The 22,513-nt window shown below is 40.4% G+C and overlaps 1 protein-coding gene across 1 annotated transcript in view; it reads right to left on the bottom strand.

The window, feature by feature from the left end:
• Positions 1–22,513, bottom strand: part of LOC118423908 (von Willebrand factor D and EGF domain-containing protein-like) — a 64,577-nt gene that overhangs the window by 17,042 nt on the left and 25,022 nt on the right. The window contains exons 2-10 of the mRNA XM_035832219.1: positions 21,196–21,627; positions 20,910–20,969; positions 13,221–13,492; positions 11,314–11,403; positions 10,625–11,011; positions 10,249–10,325; positions 6,567–6,636; positions 5,769–5,990; positions 5,190–5,386 (exon numbers count right to left, since the gene is read on the bottom strand). Of these exons, the coding sequence (XP_035688112.1) occupies positions 5,190–5,386; positions 5,769–5,990; positions 6,567–6,636; positions 10,249–10,325; positions 10,625–11,011; positions 11,314–11,403; positions 13,221–13,492; positions 20,910–20,969; positions 21,196–21,627 (1,807 nt within the window). The remainder of the gene's footprint in view (positions 1–5,189; positions 5,387–5,768; positions 5,991–6,566; positions 6,637–10,248; positions 10,326–10,624; positions 11,012–11,313; positions 11,404–13,220; positions 13,493–20,909; positions 20,970–21,195; positions 21,628–22,513) is intronic.

Raw genomic sequence — 22,513 nt, 5'->3', positions numbered from 1 at the left:
TGAAGGAATGGTCACGATTTTTCCCACCAACCTCTGCTTGGAGAGTACGTCATAGGCCAGTCAGCCAGCTGCTTCCGGCGCCAGTGTTCTGGCGAGGAAAGGGCGAGCTTTGGGACGATTTCGAATTAGCACGGAGGTGCGAACTTTCAGCTTTCCTTGCGTAAGCCGACATAAAACAATGCACCGCTTGCTTCATTCAATAAACGGGCTGTTTTGATTTTTCAATTTAAATATCCAACCATGCAAAAAAATGAACAATTATTAGTAGTGCTTGTGTGTAGTTATGTGCGTGTGCGTGTGTGTGTGGGTTTGGCTGGGGTGGTGGTGGGGGGGGTCTGTTGCCCACTATGAAGAAACAACAACATGTGGTTTCATAAAACAAATCTTTAGACCTGTTGCAAACCTCTTACCAAGGAAGTTTTATCTCATTGCCCGTATCCGCCACGGATGGGTGGGCCAACTACTCTATCAAGGCAGCCAGTTAACTTCTTATAAAAACAGGCACCCCTGGTATTGGAGATCTACTCATAACATGTCTAAATAGTTGTTTTATGAAACCATTTTTTTTCATATTAGGCCAACAGATTTACTCAAAACTTGTCACAGGGCTGAATTCAACCCAAAAATAGCCATTCTGAACGATTAGCACGGAGGTACGAATTTTTCGCGTTCTTTACAATGGCAAACAAACAAGTATCTAAGTATTCTCCAAGCAGAGGTTGGTTCCCCGTGAAGGGAGCGAGCCGGTAAATTACTACTACTTTCCCCAACTCACTATCATTCCGCGACCCAACATCCACTTAAGGATAAAAATACTCCACTTTCTTAGGTCATTCAATAGTACATGTGATAGTTAGTATTGTTTAGTCCGATTTAAGTTTTTACCAAATGAGCATTTTTGTTTCCAATGTTATCGTACAAAATAAAACTAGACGTCCATTCGTTGTTCTGTGTATGCTTATCATTTGCGATCATCCGTAGGGCCCTACCACCAATTTGTGGAGGGTGAAGTGAACCAAGGAGGTTAAAAAAACCTCCTTGGGTAAACCAAGGAGGTTAAAAAATCTCCTTGCGTAAACCAAATGTTTACATTCATAGCGCGTGGAGCGCTGCTCGGTCTGCCCTCTGTTACAATATCTCCGTAAAGAGCCCTAACACCGATTTGTTTAGGGTGACGTGAACCAAATATTTACATTCATAGTGCGCAGAGCGCTGCTCGTTCAGCTATCGGCTCGGTGCATATTTATTGTTTACAATATCTCCGTAGAGCCCCAACACCGATTTGTTTAGGGTGACATGAACCAAATATTTACATTCATAGTGTGCAGAGCGCTGCTCGCTCTGGAGCTGGAGGGCTGTACGAGCAGCTCTGTGGAGCTCCTCCATGGAGGTTGCTCGTGCAGCCCCAATTGGGTAAGTGTTACTGGGGACCGCTCTATCTCCCTTTTTGAAAATGGCGCATATATTTGCATCTCTTCAGTCTTGGGGGATTTCTCCTGTGTCAAGCGATTGTTGGAAAATGTTGGTTACAGCAGGTGCGATTTCACTGGCTGTCATTTTGAGGAACCAAGGAGGTATTTGTTCTCGCCCAGATGTTTTGGAGGGATTGAGGCCTTTCAACATTTTTTTTATACACGATAAGTAGAGATTTCCATAAGAGGGGCGCAGGGATGCACGAGGGATGGCATGTCTGTGGTGTCTTCTGTGAATACACTTTTAAACAGTGAACTGATAATGGTGCCCCCTACCTTCCAAGCGGTTACTCCAACAAGGTCTCTCCTCAGACCTGTTATGTATGACCAGAATGTTAGGTGTTAGGTGTTATTTATAGGCAGTGAAGAAGGTTCAAAAGGTCATCACCTATATTTTGATCCCGTTTAACGTAATTCTGCCATATTGGTTCCTTTTTGTAGTGCCCAAAGTATAGAGGCCGGGCAACCATACCAATCCGAGTTTTTCATATTCTAAATCTCCAACCAGATCAATGATGGCCAACCAGATCAATGATGGCCATGGCGTAATATATAGTATCAAACCCACCTTCCCCTTTTGGCTCCCTTTGCTATACTCCTTGGCCAGCTTTGATACTATCTTATGGAACCGTTTGGAGATTATCCAAATACCGCAATGTGGCCTGCATGAGTGCTGACGTGACATTGGATCCAACCACTACCTGGTAAGGGGTAACCTGTGGGTAAGACTTAAGGCGGCAAAGAGACTAGATGCTGCAGACCACACTTTTCCGGCAATAGAACATCTCCGCAATGGAACAAAAGTTAGAGAGTATAACATAAAGCTCACTAATCGCTTTGACTGTCTGTACGTGGAACATGAACCTTTATAGAACACATGGGAAAAGTTCAAAGCAACAGTACAGTCTGTGTTCTTAGAAGTGCGTAGCGATCGTCCCCTAAAGAGACGATAACAGCACCTCTCACAGGAAAACAAGTGACCCCACATATAAGTACCCCAAGCTACACAGGATGGTCAAGAAGAGTTGTAAAGTTGACGACAACAGCCGGGCTCTCGGGGTGGCATTAGATCTAGAAAGTGCAGCAAAACAAAGTCTGGCAGAAGATTCGGATCCTGTCAAACAAGAAAAGCAAGAAGTCTTCGGCTGTTAGGGACAAGTCCGGAAAACTGATTTCCGACCTCGATGCCAAGCGGGAAAGGTGGGCTGAAAATCTTTCGAAGCTACTCAATCCGCAGCAAGACGACTCTGACCTAACTAAGTTGGGCAGAATACAAGCTGTTCCCAGCTATGCGTACATTGGAGAAGATGATAGTCTCCCAACAACTATGAGATTCAGAACGCTGTCAAGAAAGTGAAGAACCACAAATCTCCTGGGGTTGGATAGCCAACTAGCAGTTGAAGTATGGTGCGTTGGGATGGAATTAATCAAGTCTGTGTAGGTTCTTTTCGCCAAGGTATGGCTTAGTGGGGCCATTACCGATGACTGTTGACAGGACCAAAATGCATCATCGTTGTGCTACCCAAGGAAGGAGATACTACATATTGCGGTAACAACAGGGAGGTAACAATCCGATCCACAGCATCAAAGCTCTTTCAGATCATCATCATGGAACGCATCAACGTGGGGTTGGAAATACTACTAAGGGAAAATCAATGTGGTTTCAGGAAGAACAGATCTCGCATCGATACGATTTATTCCCTACAGACAATTATCCACAAGAGCATTGGGTTCAACACCCAATGTATATACATTTCATTTACTTTAAGGTTGCTTTTGACAGCATAAAACGGTAATTCATGTATTTGAAAGCTTTCTCCTTTTACGGGCTGCCCACAAAGTACATCAGAGTCCTGCAAGCCTTTTTTCTTCAATACTGTGAGCGCCGTAAGAGTCAAACTGATTTAATGTCGAATCGGGAAATGGCAAGGCTGCCATACAGGGTTAAGAGTTAAATGGCTGTATTAACTTGGCAGATTACCTTACTGAAGATCACTGAACAGAAGAAACTCAGGTCAGCACAGGTGCAGTGCTGCTACAGGAGACTCCTGGACAGCCGGCTATTTCAGTACTGGATACAGACGGTGCTGACGACATGGCCTTAGTGAACGCAAAGCCGGGTCTACAGGAAACAACCGTTTTGCTTCTCAAGGCCAACGTTAAGAAGTCCCAAGTCATGGTAGTTGCCAAGTACACTACTCAGTGACCATAGACCGAGGAAGAAACGCTCAACACAACTGTTACGAAAGTTAGCACCTTTACTTGATACTCCTTTAGGCTCAGATGGCTGGGCCACGTCTTAATACCCCCCTCACATTATATACGATCTTCGCACGTACTTCGCGATCGCAGGAAGGTCGGCTGATTTTAAGATCTTAAGTATTTTTCGCCCAAAAACTGTCCCCCTCACATATAAGCGAGGCTCGTGCGATCGACGGTAAATAAATCTATGATAATGAACCTCCCATGACCTCTTGTACGCGGACAAGGTAACACAAAACGTTCCTCAAAAAAGTCAAGAGATCAATAAATGTTGCTTATTTTGTTATCGGAATCATTTTAACCAATGAATGGAATGCGCGGGCATAATGGAAATGACAAAAGGAAAGTGTATCACAAAGCCAGCCTACATACTACCACAGGGGCCACAATGTTAGAATTACCCTCACATTCCCAGAAATTCAATATTTGTAAACAAACGGAAGTCGGGCGAACATCGCCCAAACGTTGCCCGACTGACGGGCGTTCGCCATCCGATTTGCGCTCGATGATTAATAACTATGTCTGTGCTCGCCTATTGGTCTTCAATCGTTGGATTGACGCAAGACTATTGTCCGATACCCTTGCGAGGTACGCACGCACGATCTGCGACTCGGTAACGAGCTCTGCGATCTCGGAGATCTCCTGCGACTTGTCGCTTATGTTAAGAACATGTTTCGCTGCACCGCGACCGTCGTAAGACTCCTGAAAATTGCCGACGATCCCTAAAAATCGCTAGATGATCGTAAGAACACCGGACGTCTTACTCACGAAAATGTCATTTAGAGCTCGTAAACTGCTCTTCCGATCGAATCGCGCCTAATGTGAGGGGGGTATAAGGATGTCTCATGAAAGACTACCCAGATTTGACCTGGAATGGAATCCAAATTATTGGAAGAGGTCTTGGGGATGACCTAGAAAGACATGAATAAACAGTGCTCTTGAAGATGCTAGGATAATCGCAGGGAACATGCAATTTGAAGCTGTGCTACAAAAAATATGGCCCAGAAACGCATTGAATGGCGAGTCGCAGACTCCTCGTAGAGGCGCAGACTCTTCGATGCAGGCCACCCAGAATGATGGGGAGACCTTATCAAGTAACAAGTAAGTATGCTTATCGATGCCAGCAAAAGGGAAAAACGAAGGGACAAGGTAAGGTCATGAACCCTACGTGGTTTTCTCACATGCTGTAGCAGAAGTCCGTGTGTTTACATGCATTGCCTGGCCAATTTGTTTATGATATCAGATAGATCCTGGGATTGTTAAGAAGTTTTGAAAGCTTGACCTCCTTACAAGTGTTTTAACTGAAGGGGTCCATTTCTTGATACATCAAATAATTAAAAGCAACAAAAAAGATACTTAAGACCTCACGCAGAATTATACGTGCTTAATAAGATGATACGGCGGATTTTACCTACAGATACATGTGCATAGAGACAAAGTCGAAATATTTCTGACCTCCAGCTGTTGCCAAACGTGTTCTCGTTATTGGTGATAGATCCACCGGGCCGTTTGAAGTCATTGCCTCTGTTTCCATCCCAAGTTCCACATAGTCCTACGGTATGTGTGCGATCTCTTGCAGGGGCATAAGCGTGAACATCGATACCCCATTGGTTTATCTCTGCTACAACTGTGGTAGCAGATGGCATGTGGATCTGAAAGAAATGAAAACCTCACTATAACTACTTGTATTAGCAATTATTTCCTAAATGTTTTCTGATATGCCGTATCTGTACAACAAATTGTCCAAAACTTTAAACGTAAGGTGCCTCCACTGACTTTCATATGCCCCCATTACCTGATTACGTAGCCCACCGGGAGTTGACTTGGACTTAAGCATAGTTTCAAAATCACAAGCCCCGTCCGTAAGTTTCCCTTATTTTTACACAGACATCGCTAAGTCCACCTTTGGCATGCGGAGTGTACTCCAAGTCAAATGTTTGTGAATACGACGTGCGACGCTATGGGAATGCGGTTTTGTATATCAAAAAATTACGAGGACGTCTGAACAAATATATACATAATATATGGACTTACCGAGAATTTTTTATTGGAAGGGTCTCTGTACACTGACACTGCTGGAGACAAAGGAGATCCATCCGTCGTTTTTTCTGTAATCTTAGGGTAGGCGTGCTCATGGTTACCCCATCCGACGTGGCAAAGGTCGACAATGACAATGTCATTTCCTTCACGGACAGCAACAGCACAATGGCAGGCCAATCTGGTTCCACCTCCACAGTACCAGGTACGAACCTGGACCTGGGAACAAAAGATAGTTCATGTTACATATTATGGATAGGTTATTCCGAAAACAATAGAAAGCACACAAAGGGATACTGTATGCAGATACCAAACGACTCTACGAGACTCGTTTTTTTCCTGACGGCCAAGCATTTTTCTTCATGTCTATACCCCCCTCACCCTCTTCATGATTAGGAGGTCAAGCGACTGGGAAGTTAGGTATATATATCATTTCTGTTACATTTTGGGTCATTATTGACGAACCATAAGCGTAAGTCATAAAGCCTAATCATACAAACAATGATTCATTTTATAATGTATTAGTTTAAAACTTTGGGTTATAAAATTTTAGCTATCATTGGATACAGAAATTTCATCAAAAGTTCAAGAAACGATTTCAGTTTTTTTCAGAATCATATTAATCTAACATCTAGCGGTATGCACATTCACGTCAAAAGGCACGTTGCAAAATACGGCAGGTTTTCAAAATGTAGAGAACTGTTTCGGACATTGAATCCATGTACGTATTTCTGGGTATATCCATTCAAAAAGACACCAACATAACGATTTTAACACTTTCAAATCTTGACTTACCTCGAACTTTCTGAGTCTGGCGGTGCTTTTATAGAAGACGAATTCTCCCAGCATTAGGATTGTGTAATACCTAAATAACATGGACAGATAGATTGTACTTTGACTACCAACGTAACGTATTCTATGAAGTTTGCGTATAGTCTTTAGTTATACCAGTAACTGCAACATGACTGCAGGGGAATACGGGTTGACAATGACCTTCACTTCAATATTTGTGTGTGTGTGTTTGGGGGGGGGGGTGACTGTACACAACATGTGTCTTGATTTTAAGAAATTTCGTTGGTCATTTGTATGATTGTTTTACATTTTGATTACGCCGAATAAGTCTCATCATAAATATGTTTATAACACAACACTTAGTCTTCTGACGGTACATTGTTGACCATTTTGGAAAATCATCAGAAAAGAAATAAACTTAACCCTCTCTAGACCAAGCTTTTTTTTATTCCTGGGGCATGGGGGTAGGGGGTGGGCTTCACCCCTCGTAATTTCAAAACGACTTAGGTTACGATCATCAAATTTTGAGGAAATGATGTACTGGTGAAGTTTTAATATTTTCCGTAATTTTGGTATCGTTATGATCTAATATGACGTAATTATGACGTCACAACGTCATATGTTGGGCTAGAATCGTCTAAATATGGAATTTCAGCTATAATTAAATGTATCAAACAAAACGATGACTACAAAGGGTACCCTGTTTGTTTCTACGTCTGCTAAGTCTTTTGTTGCCAGCACTGACGACACTGACGCCTATATGACGTTAGGAAATAACGTCATTTGTCCGCCATCTTGGATCGACAAGCTTGAATTTTCTAAAATACGTTTTTTTTTCCTACATATAACACCAAAACCAAAGTGGACTTAAGTGATGGTATTTTGTAAGAAAATAAAAGATTTTGATGTTTTCACCGTTTGTCCGCCATCTTGGATTTTTGAACCATAAGTTCCTCAAATTAGCATAAATAATGAATATTTAATTAGAAATGTAACTACACATGATGTTAATGATAAAGTGTGGTCTAGCAATAGAACCATGAAATCCCATTATTCAAACGGAAATTAGTAAATTTAGTCAAATATGCTTGTCAGAAACCGGTTGCCATGGCAACACGGGAAATCACAAACTCAATTTTTTTACAGAATTATTGCCAACAATATTTTAGGAAAAGTCACCAAGTTTCGTAGTCCTAGCACACGTCGTTTGGCAGTTATACGACGTCAAAGTTGGCGCGAGCACTTTTAGCCCCCACCCCCCCGTCTAGATAGGGTTAAAAGGCAACATTTTCCCGAAAATGTGACAAGTCTTCCCTGTAGACTTCCTTGAGCTGTTCACACACAATATTGGTAGTATACTATTAGGTGCCCCTATAGTTGCTGTGTACCTAAGCTGAAATTCATGATCAAGTTCAGGTCCGGACTCGAGTCCAGAGATTCAGGTTCAGTTTCGGCCACCAAATTCGACAAACACCGCGTGCGGCAGACATCGTCGATATATGAGCCGGCGTGCTGATGTCGGCGCCCCCGCCCCCCCTCCCCTTACATAATATATGCTTGGTTTTGTACACATTTAGATAACTTACACTGGTCACAATGTTGATTGTGCAATCATTTACCATTTAGAAGAAGTATAGGACTTTACATTAATTATGCAAATTAGGGACACATTTGCATAATTGATATCTGTTAATGTTCCAACAGCCACAAACATTTATGATAGGTATTTGAGTCCTACAATGGCATAAACTACAAATATAGATTTCCCTCATTAATCATGCAAAATAAGTGCCAGCTTGCATAATTTGCACTTGATTATGTGCATCTCTATCTACGCTACCTACATACCAAATATCATCTAAATTTGTCGTTCCCTTGTCCAGTTATCCTCCTAAGAAGATTTTGAGAATAACGCCCCTGCAGTTCCAGAGCAAGCTGCTAGGGGACCCAAACATACATGACATATTCCTTACGTCATCAGCTATCTGCCACCAAAAAATCAACACCATAGCACATCCAGGTCAAAAGATACAAAAAAACGGAATTTATGCTGCAGTACCAAGGTCACATACCAGGGGTCCCAAAATTGACCTTGACCTTTGTCTTTCCAACACGTACCTACAAACCAAATATCATGGTAATCCATCCAGAGGTTCTTGAGTTATGCTGACCACAAATATCCGGCAACACAAACAAACACACAGATACACAGACAGACAAACGCACAGACACACACACAGACACACCCAAAACTATATCTCCATTTTTCATGGAGATAAAAAGGGGAAAAGAAATACATTGGGACAGAAAATGGGATTCGAACTTGCATTCGTGTTTGACTTTACATCACATCAACGTAGGTGGGTGTAGTTCACGGTAATTGTCGGAGAGTGAAGGCAATACTAAACTACTGCGGTCCTAAATGTAAAGTCACATACATAGATATTGTTAAGCAACAATAATGAAATAATTTTCCGTTCTTAAGAATGTTGTCCCAAACCTGACTAAGTGAAGTGGACTTTATGATACATACTGACTCCTTAATCCAACAAGTACACTTCTTGTCCTCTCGGTCTATGACTTTTGCACTAACACAGTTATTTCTCGTAATAAGGTCTGTCACGGCTGATTTGTTCTCTTGCTTTTTGGCTTCTTTCTTTCTTGCTCTTGTATACCGTCCCGTGTTTACGCATGTACACAGTGCACTGTGAACCTGTAGCACCTACGCGGGGCGTTCACTAAGTAATGCCCCTGACCCATTTTCCATAGCAGGAGATTAATGAAACTTGGCACACATGTTTGAATTCAGGATGCCAGCATTTTACAAGGTCATATGATGGGGCATCATCACCATAAGTTTCTTTCATTTCATCAAAAGTCTTCTTTGGTGTGCGTCCTTTCAATTACAAAACGGATCACTGCGCGACACTCAACTGGTTCCATTTTACACATGGTCCATTTCGCACCTGACTCAGTTCAAACACAAGTAAATCAGAAACCATAATTAGCTCAGAGCTTTTTTTTGCAACATAATCTATAAAGATATAAATCATTACACATACAAAATTTCATCTAGATCAGACGACTGGAAGTGGGTCAGGGACATTACTTATTGCACGCCCCTCGTAGCTTCAGTGCACTGTGAATCAGTCAGTATAGGCCATACGGAGATGACAGATGGTCATCGGAACGTTGGCTCTTAATAACTTTCATGGTTGTGTATGAGGAACTTAGTGATAAAATATTTTACCAAGCTGATTAAATTTTTCACCGAAGTTAATAGCCTTTATGAAAGGCTTAATTTATCTCCACCCATTTTTAAGGGCCCGACTTTCAGCAGAGGCCTGGGTGTGACAAAACTCCCTTTACTGACATAGAGAACCTTAAGTGATTAGCGCTTCCTGAAAAAATAATGACGCTGCTCCAAAGGTCTGCGAAGGTAGCTGTACGAAGTAATATGTGATAGGTATCATGCAACATCACCAACAGTATAAATTTATATTTCCTCCCAATCTTTATTCAAACGAGTCCCTTCTAATTGTTTTAGCTCACTTGCGTGTGATTGGTTCATTTTTGACAGAAAGTTATTTACAAATTAAGATTAAATAAGGCGAAGCGTCAAATGTATTCAAAGCAGCTATATTGACAGAAAGGTTAACCAGTTAGTATTCTAAAATATACTCACTTGCCATCAAAAGTGGTGTAGTGCGGATCAGTGATCCCCTTGCAATGGCCAGGAGCACCCTCATCTATAGTTCGCACCTGTGTTCGAAAGTGCAAAATAGTGGTCTTAAACCACCTTAACTTAATTTATTAAATGGACATTTAAGCTACTCTTTCACTTGCAGTCACAGAGAATATTTAAGTTATCTTCTTTGCTAACAGGCTCAACGTCGCAAGCTAAGTCAAATCAAATTATAGGTCATTTAACGAAAATACCCACGGGTTATTTGACTACTATCGATTTTGTTAATGGTTAATTTTATATGTACAAAAAATGACAAAACCTAATCATTGACTGTATATCTCAATACAAAGAAACAAGTAGCAGCATATATTACCTGAATGTCATCTGGAGTGAAGCCACTGTACATGTTCGGGACAAATTCCCTATCCGTAGAATGCCAAAATTTTAGTGGTGGAATTTGTGCAAAAACCAATGCATTTACACGATTACCATCTACTTGGAGATCTTGCTTAGCATATATGGTTTTCTCCTCTGCGTCAGCCCTATGTCTCATTGGGTCCCAATTTTTGGAATAGAGTTTAGTTTCGCATTGACTATTGGCATTTCCTCCAGTTGTGACTTCTCTGTTTGCCTCTAACTTAATGGCAATATGACAGTTTTCGTGAGCATTGGAATTATGATCGCAAATAAAAGGCACTGTGCTGTAAAGCTGTAGGGTGTCATGTTGCCCCTCTTGTATGTCCAGGTGTGTTTGATCGGCCTGCAAAAAAAACATCAATTCCGCTGTTATGCATTTCTTATCAATAGTTTTTGTTGTTTGTCCTTCTATATCGTTATTTCAACTTGTTTTTATACCATTTTCTAAAAATTTAGAATGCATTTTCATTACGTTACTTTTTATTTATGTCTCATTATGATACAATTACTTTAATATGATAATACGATCACATATGGTGACAACCTATAAATCAGATAATATCGGCAGGCCTGGCTGAAATATAAGATAACTGCGATAATGATTGTAATGCCCTCAAAGTGAGAAAAAAGTACAATCACCCTTACCCTAATGCCAGCATAGTAACCATTACTGTGAAACTGTCGGCTCTTCTTATGTTCAAAGTCTTTCCAAAAGGACTGCATAACACAGGAAACCTGTTGGGTAGGTAAAACATTGAAGTCAAAGATACCCCGAGACCATTCTTTTGCCACTATCCATACTGGGCTTTTTTGGCATTCCTTGGCCTGGGGGTCTTATTTGGGCCCGCCCCATCGTAATGTCAAAACGGCTTACTGTACGATCACCAAATGTAGGGAATGATACGCTCATCAAGTTTTATTATTCCTGAAATTATTAAATTATTACGACGTAATATGACGTTAGTATTACGTCATTAATTGATTTTTTGCTAATACGGGGAATTCCCTGAATACCTGAATATTTTACACAAAAAGTTAACAACAAAGGTTGATTATCGATATTTAAGTGTTTTAAAACTTCATATGTGAAAAGCTGACGGAACAACGTCAAAATGACCTCATAATATGACGTCATCTGTATTTTAGCTATCCGCCATATTAGATTATCTACCTTAAATGTATTAAGATACTCTTTTTCAACATATAACCCTTAAGTCCAATGAAACTGGATTGAAAGCGTTCGCATGAATGTTTTCTGTAAAAAAAACAAGTAGTGATGAAATTTGAGTGAAAATAAGCTGGTTATAATTTTCATCATAACATATGCCATCTTGGATTTTGACCAATTACGCCATCACATTAGCATAATTTATAAGTATCTAAATATAAATGTCCCTCTAAGATATGTTAGATATTTGAGATATATAAAAACAAGTGTAGTTTAGCAAAAAAATCTTAAAATCCCATTGTTTAAACCAAAATTAGTGATGTTTGTAAAAATCAGAAATCCGTTGCCATGGCAACACGAAAAATTTACGTTTTTTGTAAATTGTTGCCAATGATATTCTAGGAAAAGTCACTTAAGTTTCGTTGTTTTAGCACATGACGTTTTGGAGCTATACCTTGAGATAATTGACCTCGAAAATATGTGATTTCGTACCTCGGAGCGACTTGTTATAGTACTGCTGTGGAACGTACGATTTTTATATCTCCTTTCCCGGACAAACTATAATCTATACATTTGGTTGTAAAATTAATCCTGTGGTCGAGAGAAAGTGCCATTGCATTAGCCGTTTACCAGCTTTAAGCTAAGGGCACAGCCTACCGTACGTGCATTTTTCCGTACGTATTTTAGGGATGCCACGTCCGCCACGTATTTCTGAAAACGTTCAGCCTGTACAGGGCAGGCGAGTCGCCCGTAGGGGGGCGAATCTGCAGCCCGATGGCACACAAAATATTAACTGCACATAAAGTTCTACGGCGTGTCTGTGTGCTCCAAAATCCGTCGGATTCCATACGAGTTCATACGGAGGCGGTACGTACCACTTACGGATAAAAAATTGCCCACGTTTTGCCACATACTCGTACGACGGGTTGTGCCCTTAACTTTATCCAAACTACAGGGTCCGTTTCATTTGCAGAAAGGATCAATTGACCGAAGTAACTTAGGGCATACATAGTGCAATTAAGGGGGGTTTAAATATTATTTAGTAACATGGCAATGAGACAAAATAACTAAATGAAGGTAAACTGTCTTCTAACTCTAGTTTGTATATCGATTAATAGGTAGACACCTGCTAATCAGCAAGCATTGCTATGTGCACTTGATACATCTGATCCTTTAAAAATCTATTCAGCTGCTCGGGTAACTGTTATATTTCTTAGTTTTGGCATACGTTTCTCAATCAGATGTCGATATTTAGACAATACAGCACTATTGTCAATTAACAGTGTGAAAACATGTCTGTCTGTTAATGCTTTCTGTGTTCAGTTGTTTTAATGTAAAGGTTAGATAAAAGTTATGTAGAGAGTTAAGATGGAATTTCGCTCACCGTTTTCCCCATTTTTGATTCCCAACTGTCGAATCCGCCAAGGTATTTCGCATCGAGCTTTACGGTTTTTCTGGTCGGATCTAATGGCGACTGGGTGGCCTCGTTGACCTCTCGGTATTCGATATGATCGAATAAGAACTTGACCGCGAATCGTGCATCGTCATCGGTGTTCTTGTCGTATTTGACCTCACATGTAAATGTGACCCGCCAACTGTCCTTGTCGATAACAGGCGGATGTAGGACTGGGTTCTCTGTGATCTCTGGAACTTCATCTACAGCGGCAAAATGTGTCATAAGAAAATAAACCACATGTCACTGTACTGTCTGCGCCGAGAACATGACAACTGATCAACAGTTTATTTAATCTACCAGGACTTGTTCAATCCATCAGGCCACATGTCCTACCAATCAAATTTTGGCCGCTTACCGGTCTTCATGCAATAAAAAGGGACATCTTAATAAAACACCAAACCCTGCTAGATTTAAATACCCGTCCATTGTCTCCAGGTTACAATGTAATTTTCACAGACCTAGTATACCAATTGCCAAGTGTTTTCCGACAAATGTAAAACAAAGTCAAAATATGAGGGAATGCAAAGTAATTTCTTGTTAACAGTCCGCAAAACTATCATTACGTATCTAGCTTCCCTTTGGTAAACAAAAAAGAATTCTGTATTTTTCTTGTTTTCTTTTCTAATGGAAAAAAGAGGGGTTTTTGTTTAACGAAACGTCGAGAAAAGTAAAGAAACCTGCCGTAAAACATTTGTATGCTAATTTCAACAAGAATTCTTGTTTTCTAAACTGAAGAAAACACTGCTCACTAACAAGAATTTTCTAGAAATTAAAGAAAAATCTTTATTTACGGAAGATTTGCTTATTGTTATGAAAATAGAAAATAAGAAACAAGCCGTTTTGGACCTATACGACGTCGAAGTTGGCGCAGACACCACCTCCCCCCCCCCCCTAGTCTGGATAGGGTTATTTCAAGAATTTTGATTTCGTAGTCAGTGCTGGATTTATGAGACCACCGTTGGACGCACTGAAATGGGCTTTGTTCAAATTATTTACCGCAAATACTAATCTTCAATATTTTACTCCATCATAACGATTCAATGATCTATTTCATAGCTATAGAATTAAAAAAGGCTGTCCTGCTAAAAATTGTTGAACTGCCTGAAATTCCAAAGTAAGCCTTAACCTAACAACGATCCCAAATCCTGCTATATCTATCAGTTCTGAAGGAAATTACCACCAATTGATGTAGAACTATATAATGTTTCAAAAAACACATCGTCGCATCATCAGTGCCGTACGTTGCGGATCCCGATATATATTAAGATGAAGATACTGGGCCAGGAGTGGTGACCCCTATATATATCGGGACATGGTATTCCCCGAATAAAATGAACGTCGGGTTATGCGCGGCCATGTTGCGTGCCGAATCGGACCCAGACACGTCACAGTCCACGCGTATCGAGAACCGTACCTGGGGCAAAATCACATTTTGGATACGCGGGGACTATCCCAGGGGTGCATAAGCATTTGCACGAACCTTATTAGATTCGTACGAATATTATGTGATGCGCACGAATCACTATGCGAAAACGCACGAACCTTATGAAAATCACACGAATCACTATGCGAAAACGTAAAAACCCTTTGTGATTCGCACGAATCACAATGTGACACACACGAACTTGTGTGATTTGCACGAACCTTATGCGAAATCGATCTTTAGCGACGGAAAATACGGAAAAGGCTTCTCCCAACGTAGCGGCGGCGCCGGTTTGCATAAGGTTCGTGCAAATCACATAGTGATTCGTGTGCTTTTCATAAGGTTCGTGCGATTTCGTATATATATAGTGATTCGTGTGTATCACATAAGATTCGTACGAATCTCATAAGGTTCGTGCAAATACTTAGGCACCCCTGTATCCCGTACCCAATCGCACACGGTTCTGGATACACAGGGGGCCTTATGAATTATCCCATACTGTGCTTTGGGGCGGAGCTTAGTGTTTTTTAAGGGGAAAAGTCTGCCCAACGTGTTATCATTTCCTGCCATCTTTGTTTTTCGGCGCGCTGAGAAGAGGAAGAATCAGTGTAATTCTCGCTCAGTAAAATGCTTTTCACGCTTATCTTGGATCAGTTTTACTTAGGGCTGATGTGACAAAAACAGACAGACGTCTAGCACGAATTTCTACAACAATGATATATTTATATCCAAGACTGTAGTTTGAAACATGCCCAGGCACAGTTCTGAATAGTCCACGTGTATCCAGAACGGTGCCTGGGGCAAAACACGTTCTTGGATACTCGGGGACCGTCCAAATGTGCAATACAATGAATTGATGTACTCTGAATATACTGTCTTCTTTCACCTTTATCACTGCATGTACTTGATGCGTATGTACTCTAAGTACTGTTTGTCTTCCACATATATCACTACACTCATACACTGAATAAAATCCGCTTTTCAAAAACAGCGTGCCACTCTGAAGAGAGTGTGTGTTCCAGCTGTATCATTGCAATAATACACTCCAAAACGGTGCTTGTTTCAGCTGCATCGATCTAATGATAGACCCTAAAACAGTGCTTGATGCTTTTTATTGTATCTTATTACCTGGATGATTGGCCACCAGTTGGGCTGGCTGAAATAAAAAAGGAAACTTTTCTTAATGCTGAAAACACAAGACCATGCAGCCGTTTTGTTTTTGTACCAATACTCTTTTAGGTACGCACTCAGAGTAATCCATGAGTGTGACCAGAGCTTCGTTGGCATGACCCAGAAGTGTTTGCGAAATCAGCATTCCCAAAACCATATAATGACCCTGAAACCTCGAAAAACAGATGCATTTGTCTGTCAAATTAAACGCCATAACTCTTACCTTCAAACACCATTTGGAATTCTCAACAGACTATACGGTCGTTTGACTTGTCGTCTTAACAGGGACATATTTCAAAGCCTGATCTGATTTACTACCTTCACCAAAAGGTTAATATAATATTTTAAGCGTGTTCATCTGTCTGTGTGTGTATGTGTGTTTGTGTGCGTGTCTTTTAACAGCATAATTTGAGAAGCCTTTGATGGATCTTGATGATATTTGGTAGGTGGGTAGGGTAAAAAAAAACAAAGGTCAAGTTCGGTAATGGACCCTAGCGACTTCCTACGTTACTACAGCAGAGCTTACATCATTTAATAATCTTGTTCTGTAAATGCTTTTGAGGCAGAGAATAAGTTCAAAGATGCAACTTTGGGCCTCCTAGCGGCTTTTTTTAAAACTGCGGGTGCCGATTCCCTTTTACACTTTTGACGGGAATAAAATCACAGAACGTGTTGGCGGATCGTCATGACTTTTGATATGTAGATATCTTAAGTGGGGATTAACATAGTGAAAAAAACTTATTTTGCACAGTTAATGAAGAAAGTTAATAAATCCACTGCATTACATGATAGGACTTTCAAACTTTTCACATGTAATTGAGAAAGGGAGAATGGTCTATAGATATTGATAATGCAAATGATGACCTGATTTGCATAATTCATGAGAAAATATGATGTTTTCATAGTGTGAATGATGATAATTTCATATTTACAGCATTATGAAGCTTAGTGAAGGTGAACGTTATTAGACGTAAACCTTGCAAATTAGTTTATATGTGGACAAGTAATCAGGAAACGCTAAAATGGCTACAATAAGACTTTTATACCTTAGACTGGTGCCTCTTGGATAGACAAGATGATCAACAGAAGCAAATTATGAAAATCGGGACCTTATTTGCGTAATCAAATGAAAAGCAAATATATCTATATATATATATATAAATACTTTACTCGAATAGATTCAAACCATTTGGCGAAGGTATAAAATCGTGGTAGTAGTTTTGACTTTGACCGCTACGCCTACACACTAGACGCATCACACAGCCATTTACGAGTCAACTACTGAGTTTTGACTGAACTATGGCTTCTTATATAAACCATTTAAATGCATCATTTTGGCGCATAAGGGCATTTTCTTCTGTTGTTAATTGATTTTTTGGGCGGCAAATTAGTTTGAGATAAATGAGATTAACGTTTGAACATAAGTCAAGTGCCTGAGAAGGTCTCTGTTGCGAATTCTGGGTATACCCCACTTTGACCGACGATTACTGGTAGAATGCCGAAAGTGAGAACGATTGCGAGGGACAACACGCCAGGATGTTAATGATCGTGGCCTTGGAAGAGCTTGAGGGCAGAATCGAGGACCCGGAAGAGGCCAGGAAATTAGGGATGGGCAGTCTATGCCATTAAAGCAATGGGATGTGGGGGGTATAGCAGGACGTGACGTGGGGATTTATATATCCCTTGGCTAAAATAATAACAGCTGCAACTCGTCGTGACATAAAATGTCTGTGCGTACATGTTTCCAGGTGATACTTGTAACAAGTTGTATATTTCATTTAGTGTAAAATAAATGGAAAGTTTGAGTTATTAACTTTGCCTGAATGGCTAAGGTTATGTTTTAGGCTTGTACGTCTGTCTCTGTGTGTGTGTGTGTGAACAGCATAACCCGAGAAGCCTTGGATGGATCCTGATGATATTTGGTAGGTGGGTATGGGGTTAGGAAAACGAAGGTCAACTTCGATAATGGGGGCCCCTAGCGGCTTGCTAAGGTACTGCAGCGGACCGTCTATTTTTTATATCTCATGTTCTGGACATGCTGTGGTCGTGATTTTTAAGTGATAGAGAGTAAGTGCTGTGAGTTTTGGCCCCCTAGAGGCTTTTTTGGAACTGCAGGCGTCGGTTTTCAAAATTTGGATGAGAATATCTCAAGAACGTGCTGAGGGATCGCCATGATTTTTGGTATGTAGATAGAATGAGTGATGACTTAGATAATGGGATACAAGTTATGCAAATCATTAGCTAATTTGCATAATAAATGAGAAAAGTTTATAAATTCACTTCATTCCACGATAGGACTTTTAAATTGTCACATATATAGCTGGGAAGGAGAGAAATGTCGAAAGATATCAACTATGCAAATGGCGACCTCATTTGCATAATAAATGAGAAAATATGAACGTGTTGACGGATCATCATAATTTTTTATGTAGATAGCCTTAAGTAAAGACTTACATAATGAGATACCAATTATATAAATTAACAGCTAATTTGCGTAATTAATGAGAAATGTTTATGAATTCACTGCATTCTGTGATAGGACTTCCAAAGTTGTCACGTATGTAACTGAGAAAGAGGGCAGAGAGTAAGAGGTGTGTGTTTGGGTCCCCTAGCGTCCTTGTTTGGAACTGCAGGAAGCGGTTTAGTGTCAGCCTTTGAAAGAGAATAAGTCAAGAAGGGATGAAAGGATCATCATGATTTTCGGTATGCTGAAAGCTTAAGTGATGCTTGATACAATTTGATATTATTATTATGTAAATAGGGATCTAATGTGCATGATTAATGGCGAAATTTTATAAACCAACTCCAGGCATATGAAATAAAATGTAATGAGTAACACATTTATGTCTACAGACATCATTCTACATAACAAACCTGGTTTATTTGGCAAAGGTATGTGTTCGTGGAACTCTAGTTTTTTATCTTCTTGTCGGCATATATCCTGAAACCGGAGTCGTAATTGGTTGGTTAGTATATTAACATGATACAACCTTGGTTTTGTCCATACATACCCAAAAGCACCATTGCCAAATGTGATTTGCCCAATCATATTCAACGGAAAGTGAAATATCGTATCAAGGAGTAAAGAATCTTAGGGTAAGTTTAATAGACGGTGCCAGTATCTGATTAATTGTTTCTCAGCATTGATCGAAATGGAAAAGGTTCCTAAATCACCACGGATGCCGTCATTTGATGATCTTGCATGTACTTGTTTTGGAACGTCAAATCAATAGTATTAAATTGCAGTTAGTAATAGTAGATACAAGGAAGTAGAGGAAGTCGTACATTTTCAATTGCAAACTTGTCATTTTCTTATTCCATTCCAGATGTATGATGGCATGCACTGTAAGATGAATTGCAATATGTGCATATGTACCATCGGATTCGTAAAGGTACAGGAGGAAGTGAAATATGTGAATATAAGAAATCAGCTTTTTAGCCGAATGATAAGTTCAGCACCCAGAAGAACATACTGGCATAAACTCACCTGTAATTACACATGTGCTAGATTTTTTCTCATGTGTGTAATGCTGATGTTGTCACGGCATTTTAAGGACACTCTTTGAATACTGACACGTTATGTATGCTTTAGACAAACTAGAGTTCGACGAACACATCTCTTCGCCAATTTCTTATCGATTTGCATAATTAGTATTACATCATGTAAGTCATCACTTAGGCTATCTACCACTCAAAAATCACGACCACAGCATGTTCAGAACACGAGATGTCAAGTTTTGCTGCAGTACCTTAGGAAGCCGCTAGGGGGTCCACTATCATACTCGACCTTCGTTGTCCTGACTCCTACCCACCTACCAAATATCAGGATCCTCTCAAGGCTTCTCGAGTTAAGCATTCCACAAACAAACGGACGCACACACCCGGCCTGCTACCGTCCTAACGAAAAATGCTACGTAAACCATTTTCGAACACAACCTTCCTTTCTGCAACCGCTACTCAAATACTAAATATTATGAAAACCCATGCACAGCTTCTTGAGGTATATGCTGTTGGCATGGATTTATAACTTTCCCCATTAATTATGGAAATAAGCTACTGATTTGCATAACTAGTATTACATGATGTAAGTCATCACTCATTCTATCTACATACCAAAAATCCTGATGATCCTTCAACACGTTCTCGAGTTATTCTCGTCCAAAGTCTGAAAGGAAATCGGTTCCTGCAGTTCCCAAAAAGCCGCTAGGGGGTCCAAACTCACAGCACTTACTCTCTGCTCCAAGGGCTATTTACCACTCAAAAACTATGACCGCAGCATGTCCAGAACACGAAGTGTCAAAGTTAAAAAGTTTTGCAGTATCTTAGGTAGCACTAGGGGACCCATTATCGAACTTGACCTTCGTTTTCCTGACCCCCACCCACCTACCAAATACCATCAGGATCCATTCAAGAGTTCTCGAGTTATGCTGTCCACAGACAAACGCACTTACATACAAAGCCAGCTACAGCACCATAGGTAAAAGCTAGCTAAACCATTCTTGCACATGACAATCCTTCCTACAACGGCTGCACACCCGGCAAATATCATGGAAATCGCCCAGCTGCATTTTGACTTATGCTTCCCGAAAAAAAACACGAAAAATACAAGCTCGCTGCTGTACCGTAGAAAAATGCCAGGTAAACCATTTTCGACCTAGGCATGTCTTTCAACAACCGCTACACACCTGCAAAAAATCAAAAAGTTCCATCCGCAATTTGTCGACTTATATGCTGTTGACCTACATACAGACCCATGTAACCAAAAACATTATCTTCTTGGCGAAGATAATAATACAAAATGATTATATAAAACATAATACCATTATTACCCTAACAATCCATTAATGCTTCTAAAAGTAAATTTAGACTGTTAGCTTTCTCTTGGAATAAATTATTGGGTTGATTGAGAAAATTTTTTTATCTATAATTAGTACCCTCTATTTAAAGAGGGGCTGGAAACCCCAACCCTGAAACCGTCTTTTAGTGAGAAACAACATCAGCTTAAGAATTAATGTAATACTCACTGACGCAGTATCCATATTTATCACCCCAAACTTGGCCAGCAGGACATGGTACTTGGTTGCCTATACCATGAAAAGGAAAAAAACAAACATTTGTTTACAAATTAATGTACATCTTGAAGATCTCGTCAACTGACGAAGACAGTTGTTCAGAAAGTGACGTAAGATTGGGACAAAAAGGCCCGTTGGGGTTATTTAAGGAACGAAATATCAACTGTTTTATTGTTTTACTGCCCCTGTTGCGTTTAAAGACAATGACAATGACTATAACTTGGACATGCTTATTTACCTGCACAATACGCTTGGTTACACCCAGACGTCGGTGATAGGCAGTACGCATAGAAGTTGGTCCCTCCATCGTCAGTGCATTTTTTAACGCGGATTGAAATTCGATCACTGCAACAGTCCCCGGGAACCCCATAGTTGGCGCAGACGTCTCTGTGTACCACTCGGCTGTTGATGGGATGTGGGCCGTCAAGCCACAAGGGGGCCTGTGTTCCACAATGGTAGGTCTCTACGCACTGTTCTGGAATCCGCACGCTCTGACTATGGGCTTCAAACCGGTACCATCCCCTCATCAAGGTGTTGTCACATAGAAGGGTGTCGCCTGAGCCAGGAACAAACGCGGTACTTCGCTTTGGGTCCGTTATCGTGTTATTGTAGGCCGTGTCGCAGATGTCATTGTTAGAGATGTTGCAAAGGTCCTGTCCTAGTGATGTTTCTAGAAAAATTAAAAGAGCAATAAGCGTTAATAATCGGTACACAAAACACCATGATTGCAAAATGTCTGTGTCATTCGAATAATGTCAAGTTATCAATTTTTCGATGGAAGTACGTATGTTTAATTTTTTACAACTCATATTCCACTATGGATCACTGACATGAAATAAGGAGCTCCTCTGGCAGGTAACTAGTTTTATTACCTTCTTAAAAGGTTAAAAGGTTATATTTTGGGTAGTAATTCTTTGTGTCCCAATATGCAGGTCAATCACATATAACTCGAGCAGCCGTGGATGGAATCTTATGATATTTGGTTTTAAGTAGTGACTGCAGGAGTATTGTTCTAAAACGGTTAACGTGGCACTTTTTGCGGGACTTCAGTGGGGTGAGTTTATAATTGTGCGTTTGTGCGTTTGTGTACAAGGTAACTCGAATCGTTGTGGATCGTTTTGCATGGTATTTGGTAGTTATGTAGGGGTTGCGAAACCGAAGGTCATGTCCGATAATGGGCCTCCTGGTGGTGAATTACGGTACTGCAGCGGAGGTTCAAAGTTGGACTTTAAGTTTTCTGCTGAACGTTTTTAGTAGTGAATAGGCCTTGGTGCAGGGAGCAAGTGGTGTAGATTTGGGCCCCATGGCCACTTGTTTAGAAATGCAGTGAACATTTTTGTTTCTACCTTTTGAGAAGGATAACTCCAGTGGGGATTGATGGATATTCATTGTTTTCGGCAGGCAGGTACTGTAGGTTCTGATTAACGTAATTTCATACAGTGTGAATTTACTTAATATGCAAAGTAAGGCATCATTACATAGATATTGGGTAGAATGTGTAATCTTCTATCTAAGCTATGAACTGACCTCTGTTCAGGTACAAGAGATCGTCACCT

The sequence above is a fragment of the Branchiostoma floridae genome, chromosome 10 (genome assembly GCF_000003815.2).
Source record: "Branchiostoma floridae strain S238N-H82 chromosome 10, Bfl_VNyyK, whole genome shotgun sequence".
NCBI lineage: Eukaryota > Metazoa > Chordata > Leptocardii > Amphioxiformes > Branchiostomatidae > Branchiostoma > Branchiostoma floridae.
This window is presented reverse-complemented; position numbering and strand designations above follow the sequence as displayed.